This window comes from Ptychodera flava, chromosome 20 (genome assembly GCF_041260155.1).
Source record: "Ptychodera flava strain L36383 chromosome 20, AS_Pfla_20210202, whole genome shotgun sequence".
In the NCBI taxonomy this organism is placed as follows: Eukaryota; Metazoa; Hemichordata; class Enteropneusta; family Ptychoderidae; genus Ptychodera; species Ptychodera flava.
This window is the reverse complement of record NC_091947.1, coordinates 35,120,278-35,129,757: the sequence shown is the minus strand read 5'-3', so window position 1 is coordinate 35,129,757 and position 9,480 is coordinate 35,120,278. Positions and strand designations below refer to the sequence as shown.

The 9,480-nt window shown below is 39.3% G+C and overlaps 1 protein-coding gene across 1 annotated transcript in view; it reads right to left on the bottom strand.

Moving 5' to 3' along the window:
• Nucleotides 1-1,117: 1,117 nt before the first annotated feature.
• LOC139119590 (uncharacterized) overlaps nt 1,118-9,480 on the bottom strand; it is a 30,377-nt gene continuing 22,014 nt past the window's right edge. The window contains exon 4 of the mRNA XM_070683434.1: nt 1,118-8,955. Coding sequence (XP_070539535.1) covers nt 1,118-8,955 — 7,838 coding nt within the window. The remainder of the gene's footprint in view (nt 8,956-9,480) is intronic.

Genomic DNA, 9,480 nt, shown 5'->3' with positions numbered 1-9,480 from the left:
CAAGACAACCTCATAATTTGCGTGACGGTAGCTACACTCGACGATGACTTGAGCGTGTTGTACAAGATACACAGATCGGATCAGAGGTCAGACAGATTGCGTTAACAACTCTTTTCTCTGAGCGACTGGAAATGCACTGCAGTGTATACGCTGTTCCTGTGTTTTTTCCAGCATTGTTTTTTTCTATAAGCAAGTGTAACTCGACGTATTCAAGTCCGAGTAGGTCATGTACTCGGAGTATACAAGTCCGAGTAAGCAGTTTTACTTGGAGTATGCAAGTCCAAGTACTCGGACTTTTAAGTCCGACTCGGTTTTGGAACTCGGAGTATGCTGTTGAAGGCACTCTTACATACCTCTCTGAAGACAATAACCATGAACACTGGAGTAAACAAACACATAAAACATGTAACAAACCTAACAACAATCTCCTTGTATGTTGTCAATTGATCCACAAAAGACTACATTCCTACAACTAATCTACTTCTCTGATTGGCTAGATCATCATCATATTTGTCTCACTAGCTGGATTATAATCACCATTTCTGTAATTGGCTGGAACATCATCAAAATTTCTTTCATGGGCCAGATTATCATCACAATATCTCTGATCGACTTAATCATCACTTCATAATCTCTGATTGGTTGGTCAATCATTACAATATCTCTGATTGGCTCGTTCATCATCACATTGCCTCTGATTGGCTGATCATTATCACAATTTCTCACAACAGCTAGACTATAATCATTAAGTTTCTGATTGGCTGGTCCATCACCTAAATACTCTGTTTAACTGGACTGTACCAATGATTTCTTTGCTTTGCTAGATTTATTCACTGACATCATGTTTTCTCTGATTGGTTTGTCAAAGCTAAAAGTTCCTCTCCCTGGGTGGACCATAATCAGTTTTCTTGATTCACAGAAACATCAATAGTCTCTTCTCTGACTCCATCACTTTCACTCTGATTGACTGAACTTTATCATGATTACTCTAATCATCACAATTCTGGTTATTAAAAAGACCATTATCATGATTTCTCTGATCCATTGGTCCATTGTTACACTTTCTCTGATTGGCTGAACTCTAACTTCACTCCCTCTGATTGGCTGAACTCTAACTTCACTCCCTCTGATTGGCTGGACTCTCACCACAATCTCTCTGGTTGGTTGGACCATTATCCTGATTTTCCTGATTGGCTGGGTGATCGTCACAAATTCTGAGATAAGCTTGATCATTATCACAATATTTCTCACTGACTACATCATCATCATCATTATTTCTCTCACTGTTAGAATCATTAGCATCATGGCATATCTCACCCAGTGAAATTCTCCAGTAGACCTGATTTGTCACCTTACATTCATCATCATCATCATCTGCTGCTGTGTGAACAATATCGTCATTGGCTTGATTTGATGATTCACGGTGAAAACTTTCAAAGAGGTTCAAGGCATGTCTGCTTTTAGCGGGGCTTTGAAAATACTGTGCATCTATCAACTGGGCTGATCTTTGAGGCATTTTATCATCATCTTGAAATGGATTTTTCTCTCTCTCATTTAAATCATCGCCTTTGTTGATGTGATCGGTAGCACCAACAATATCACATGATCCATTTTCTCTTGTAGATACTGGCCTAGTGTCATCATCTTCAATATTGCATTCTATTGTATGCATGTCATCTTGCTTGTCAATTTGCCCATCAATTCCAGTGTCACTTCCATGCCTTGCAACACACTGGCCCTTCCACTGTTCATCACGATGGTGTCTAATAGCAAAGTCTGGAATGAATTCACTTGTAGGTCTGCTATCCACAAGATCATCTTGCTCATTAAACGGTGCAGTGGTTGTATTTCTGGTGGAGTCTTCACAAATTAATCCACTTTCTTTTTCAGGTTTGAATGATGAGGTTATCATACTTGAACATGTGGTCACATTTGAGATCATACGTTCTAATTCAAACAAGGGACTTGCTCCTCTTAACTGATCTGTACCATTAGAATAGCATCGATCATTAAAAGTGGTATTTGGAACATTGTCTAAATTTCTTCCTATTTTCTCATGACCGATACCATCACTTGCCCAGATTGGCTCCTCTGATTCCAAATGGCATCTGATTGGCTGTTCAGGTGCAGGCTGAAATATCATTGGCTGTTTCAAATCTGACTGATGCATCATTGGCTGCTCTGTATCACAAAGTTCAATCATTGTCTGTTTCCCTGGATAACTCAACTGAATAATTTCTAAAGATTTCCATTCATTTGAGTCAATCAAACTGTTGGGTGACTTGTTTGGATTAAGGCTCTCTCTGACATCATAATGTCCAACACCACAAACATCAATGTCCTTCTCAAATACAGCAGTGGCATTATTATTGGAGTCTGTTCTTGTCTTGGAAACTGTCTGTTGTGAAAACTTTGGATAAAAGCTGACATCATTATCTGGAATTGGATTTATTCCTTGACTCACTACACTCTCCTCATTACTGGTATTGTTCTTGTTTATCTCATTCATACTGGTGTGGGTATTCAAATTGTTATCATTAGGAGATAACTTTCCCAGTGAAAATACTTGACCATGGAGTACAGGTGCATGAAAATATTCACATACTTTTGATTTGGGCCCTGTGATGCAGTTCGATTCATCAGCATTGCCGTCACACTCATCATCCATAAACAATTGTCTTCTTCCCTTTGAGTAATCACTTCCAGGGCTACTCAGAGTGAGTCTACTCACTCCAGAATAAGTGGTTTTATGTGAATCACTTTGCACAATATGGAGTACAACAGTTGACACAATCTCTTGACTTCTCTCTTGTTCAGTGTCCATGTTACTTTCACTGTATGCCATTTTCTTTACATCAGAAGTATCTATCTTAGATTCATCTATGTCATCATCAATATCTTGGTGGTATCCTCTACTGCACTTCCTCTTTCCATTTCCCTGCTTCCTTTTCAAAGTGATTGTCTTGTCTGACTCTGTCACACTTTCACTGCCTTCTGATGTATCAACTTGGATTGGATATTTCCTTGGCCTACCTCTCTTCTTCTTTGCTACAGCTGTGTTCATTTCAGACTTTTCTGTCATTTTTGTGTTTTTCTCCTGTTTTGGATATTTTCTTGGTCTGCCTCTCTTCTTCTTTGCTACAGCTGTGTTCATTTCAGACTTTTCTGTCATTTTTGTGGTTTTCACTTGCTTTGGATACTTCCTTGGTCTTCCCCTCTTCCTTTTCAAAGTGACATTTTTAGAGGATGGAAAGAGGGGTTCCTCTGTTCCTTCCACAGCCTCTGATTCACTCATTACTTTCTTCCTTTGTCTCTGTTTAGCTGTATTCACGATAGAGTTTGGTTCTGCATTAGTTATTCCAGATGTCTCTGACTCCTTGTCCTCAAAAGACTGGGACCCCTTTACACTTTTCCTTACCCTCCTCTTCTTTAGAGGTAGTCTTCCTTCATGACATTTCCAGCCTTCTGACAAATCATTCCATGAAACACGTTTTAAGTCAGCATAATCACTATCAATCACATTATTTGCCTGAAACGTCTCCATTGTAGTTTCATGACTTGATGTCACGTAAGGCCCTTGAAGGCCAGTATTTCTGCCAATGACAGTGTGAAAGCTCTCTTCACTATCAAGGTGATTCTGAAGTGTTGGTCTCTCACTCTGGTTATTATGCTTTCTTGACGTTGTGGTAAGATTTGGTGGGTAATGGAAATACCTCACTAATGCTGCTTCAAAATTCTCATTTTCTTGGGTTTTCTCACATTCAAAAGATTGCTTCTTTGCCAGAAACTCCTTCCAATCATTTCTCTCCTGCTTAGTTGGTGCAACAGTTCTCAGCTTCAGTTCCGGTATTTGATAGATCTGTTGTGATGTCGTGTCACTGTGTGTATGACTGGAAAAGTTCTTTGTTGAGAAAAACTTCTGGCATGTACAGCACATGATACACTGTGCATCTCTTGTCTTGTAAAGATGTACATACAACCATCCGTTGGTATGACAACCAGTCAAAGAACCATGAAATATCTTCAGTGGGGAACTGCATTCTATTTTCACTTTACAGTCTGGTGTTACATATCCTGGTAGCCTCTTCATATTCAAAGTCTTAGTCTCCATGGAAACACTCGTTGGTGTGCTTTGTAACCGGGAAGATTTCAAAACTGGCGTGACACACCCTGTTAACTTTAAAGATTTCTTTACTGATGAAACATTTTCTGGTGTACATGGCACCGTGGACGTCATCTTCTCTGGAGTAACACATAGTACAGATTCTTGCCTGGTAGATTTGTTGTCTTTCAGAACTTTTCCCGACACACTTTGTATGTTTGATGATTTCTGTTGTGATGTGCTATAACCTGTCGTGTTTTGTGATCTAGGATGTTCACTCTGTGATGTCACACAGCTAGGTGTAGTTTGCACCCTGCAAGCTGACTGCTGCTGTGCTGTCTCACATGCTGGTACTGACCTTCCATGGTTGGTATTCTCCAAGGATTCTGCAGATGAATCACATGATGAGACATACTCACAAACATCTGCTAACAAATGCAGATACTGAGTGGAAAATTCTTCCAAGTCACTGCCTGATGTTTGTGTACTAACTTTTTTGGCTTTAGGAATACTTTTATCCACATCATTCAAGTTGCTTTGTATATCATGGCCATCGTCATCATGGTTGTCCAGGGGAACACTGACTGATTCATCTTTACTGTCTGGTTGCTGCTGACAAAGACTCACATTTCTTGACTTGTTCTCAACCACATGTTTCTTGTCAGTTTTCTCTTCATTCACTGTACAACTTTCAGACACAGAGCCATCACACACTTCACTACCAAGACCATTACATTCACAGTTGCCATTGGTAGTTGTCCGGTCCTCACAGCTGTCAGTTTCTGGAACACTATGATTAACTGTGACATTTTTGAGAAGGCAATCAGTTTCTGGTACATCTTTGTTAAGACTTGCCGCAGTTTGCTCACTATCATCAACTGTTTCTTCATCAAAACAATCCTGGGTTTGTAAATCATGACTTGTACACACGTTTTCTTTATGATTGACAGCTGAGTGTTCACTACAATCATGATTGACAGCTGACTGTTCACTACAATCATGATTGACAGCTGATTGTTCCCTTCCATCATTAGGTAAATCTTCACTGCTGTGTACTTCCCCTGATGACAGTATGGTTTCTTCTCCGTCAGTAGTGACACTTTGATCAGAATATGTGTAACACTTCAGTGGTACTTGCACGTCATCTGAATCATTCATTTCTGTTGCATTCTTTATCCAGTCTACTGCCTTTGTACATTCACTTTGTATGTTTGCTTCAACGTCAAAATGGATGTCTTTATCTACAAGATCATTGTTTGAATCTGGAAACCTCCCATTGTCCTGCTGTTCCTCAGGAATCACTTCAGTGTTTAACTGGTTGCATTCCACTTTATTGTCTGCTTCCTGATTAACCTCTGATACTTCCCTCTGTCTGTGCTCAGTGAGTCTTTCTGTTATCCTGTCATGCACCTCTAAGTTGTTGACATCATTATCCATGTCTTCTATATCTTCACTCTCAGAGAGAACACAGAAATCCTCTTCACAATGATCAGTGGTAAAGAGATCAAACTCTACATCATTCCCTTCACTGATACTACCTTTTGCATACGTCAACTGATGTCCAGTGACTGGGCATTGACTTGAGAAATACAAAACACCAGTACTTTGATCTGTTATATCACTGGTCATCTCTGATTCATGGGCTCCACTTAATGAATACCCAATTGTACTGATATCATCCAGGTCTGCCATGTTGAACACATCTTCTTCACCAGCTGAAGTGTCTCTTTCCATAGATTTAACACAAAGCTCAGTACACCTGGCATCTTCATTTTCATCACTACCATCACAGATGTTTCTACTGTTGTCATCTTCAATCACTGGCTGCATATTTTCACATTCTTCAACCTGTCTGATGTCACAATGGATACTTTCAAAGGCTTTACCGGTACATCCAGACTGACCTCCAACAATGCACTGATCTTCTAACTTTGGGTTTCCAGAATCAGTCAGATCACCATTGTTGTCTTGTGGCAAATGTTCAGAATGTAAACAATCATCATTGTTATCTGGTGACACAGAATGGAGACCATCTGCAGCTGGAATTCTGTTTAAGAGTGACATTTGATCAGACTCCTTATTCTCATTAATTCTCTCATCATTTTCACAAAATACAGGGTTTCCTTCTTGTGTTGTCTCTGAATGATTGTATTCAGTTGTATAACAAGGACTGTGGTCACATCTTTCATGACCATTCACCTCATCTTCTTCACATGTCAAGAATTGTTCATTTTCACCATCAGTGGTAGTTTTCCCTTCATCTTGCACACAATGCTTTCTCTCAGTCATGCTGATATTACTATTGTCATCTTCACAACAGCTGTAATAGACATCAGAAACTTCAATGTCTGATATCTTACTGGAACTTATGTTGTTCACATCATTTTCCTTTGAGTGAGCTACGCTTTGGCTGGTTTTCTGGCATTCCTTCACACAATATTGAGTAGCCATGTTGTCATCGCTAGTAAAATCTAATTCAGGTTCATCACCATAATACAATGAATACTGAGGACTCTCTGACTGATTGACACATAACATACTGTTCATCTGTGGATCTCCATTGTTTTCAGACTCTTCACTAATATTATCCAGACCAGTTGAATTGAAGGCTGGGTTTTCTGTGTTGCTATCTAGTTTTGTTAAGGGCATCTCATTAAAGCAGTGCATACCTTTCCAAGCTTGATATGAAGGACTGTCATCATTATTGTAGTACTTTCTGGTGTTTATCTCCAGGTCTTCATCTTTGAGAAACTGTTCTTGATGACTGCGGAGATTGCTAATGGTTTCTGCTACATTCTGAAAACTACAAGTACTTCCAACATCAATCGTACCATCATTTTCACACCTACTCTCACTGTCAGATGAAGTCAAGTAAAGATCTCCCCATAGTAATTCCTCGTCGTTTTCATGAACTGAAATTTCTTGATTTTTCACACTTTCATTTGGTGATAGAGTAAAAACAATGGAATCATTTCTCTCGTCAACATCACTTGATGTGATGGCAAATTTGGAAAAAATATTCTCTCTGCTTATGGGAATATTTCCGACACCAGAGTTTGACTTCTCACTTCCAGAATCTTCCTTTGTTTCTTCCACACAACCTGTCTGTGTCTCATCCATTTCCAAAAGAGTAAAGTTGTCATTGGAAGAGCTTGGATTCTGCATACTGTCAACGGAAGCTGGTCTCCTTGACGATGATGGCTCAGGTTCCATATCAGAATCATCGTCACCAAAGATGCTCCATACACAACCATAATCAATGCCAAACCTCCTGTCTACCACAGCTATACTTGTCATTTTAGACTTCTCAGACAACCTGGCATTGGCAGATGATACTCTTTCTTTACTTGGACTTGTCCTGACGGCTCTTTTGTCCCTTGATTTTCTAAATTCCTTGCTTCTCCATTCCACGCCTGCATTTTGTCTTGGCTTATTTACTGCTGCTGTGCCTTTACTTCTCATATTTCTGGTAACTGATTTGGATGATCTACCAGTATTTGAACACTTCTGTCTTGGTGTAGACTTGCTGGAACACAGAGACTTTGATGCAGTTCGTTTTGATGATGTTGATTTAAAGACCGTTTTGTTAGAGCTTCGGCAACGTGAAGCCGTTTGTTTTGTTGCTTCTGCTGTCAAGGTTCTCCTTTGGAAATTCTCTGTTTCACTGGCAGTCCTGTTTGAACATACTGAATGCGGCGTAGCTGTGTTTGAAGCTACCCTGACAGAAGACACTGGTACAGATATACAGTTGGCCATTTTTTGTCTGTCAGAGGCTGTTATCTTTTGCCCACTTTTCTGATACTGCTGATTTCTTGTAGGATATGAGTATTTTCTTGTGAGATTTCGATATCTATTCCTCATTCTGCTGATATAGTCATGGTACAGGAAGAAAGCATCTTCACTAGAAATCATTGTAAGATATGTTGGTGTGAAATTTTCACTGAAGGCTTTCCTTTCTTCACTACTGCATTTGTAATACTTCAACTCTAGTTGCCTGCATCGCTGCAAGATACAACCTTGTGTTCTGTTCCTCATTAATTTTGAACGTAGTTCTCTTATTGACACAAACTGATTGTTGTTACTGATCACACCAGAAAGGACTGTGTTACCAATGACAACGCTACATTTCTTGACGTCTGCAGGCTTTTGTGTATTTACATCCTTGCGACTGTATCCAAGCAATATTTTACACAATGGCTCAGCATCTATCTTGTTGATTAGGTAACAAAGCAAAACTTCACCACTTATGAGATTACGTTGTTTCATCATTTGTAATGGACGGTCAACACAAATATAGACCGTGATTTCGAGTTCTCTGCAGGCATTCAAAACAAAGTCAGTCTCCATGTTCAAAACTTTCTCCGAAATGTCCGTCAGCGACAGCATACGTAAATCTTTGGTTACAACTTCACACACAGCCTTACGTTTAAACATATGCTTACTGAAGACAAAGTCATCATCTGAAGCTTTGAGTGTAATTTGACTTGAAGTACCATGCTCATTATCAATATCTGGAAGTAAGTACTGCTTACATGCACTGCCCTTCAAGGTGGTTGTGTCTCTCTGTAACGAAGAAGCAATCTTGTCTCTCTCTTCTGTTCTTTCTCTTCTCTGCATTGTTTTATCAATGTCATCGGCTATTTCCATGGAGATTTGCTTCAGTAGTGCTTCTTCATCAATGTCTGATAATGCAACAGCATGCTCTATTTCCATGGTAACACCATCCTCTTTGCCGCCATTCTGTTTCTGATCTCCATCATCACTATCATCCAATGCCCACACACAGCTTTGTTTAAACTCTTCCTGACATTCTTGTTTGATGGTTTTGTTACAGTTGTTGTTGTGGTCTGTATCTACAGAAATGCAGAGAAAGATGATTTTCATTGAACTCTCTTTGAGGCAGAATGAGCCTTGATGACAGATGATTGGACTCTAAAATTTTTCCAATTTATATCTGATCCACCACTTATGGGGGCTCATTTAAAATTTCTTGGCCAGGAGTATGAAAAATTGAAAAATTATCAGTGTCTTAGTTTTTTGAAAATGGACAATTTTATTTTTCTCCGTAGAGTTAACACAATGGCTCAGCATCTATGTAGTTGATCAGACAACATGATGATGATGGCCACATTTGAATTTCAAATATATTGGCAAATGTCAGGTAATTATTTTCTCTTGTACCAAACTTTGCACGGTGACCCCCAATTTTTATTTGAGATTTAGTAAGGGAATGGTTGAAAGTTTTATTGAGGAAAGTTGAACAAAAGTTTGGGTCTTTCACTTTCAATGCATGTACTGCCTTTAACAGATCAAAGAGACAAATGTTATATAAACCTGGCATATGGAACTTTCATTGACATTGCTCAAATGCTTATTGA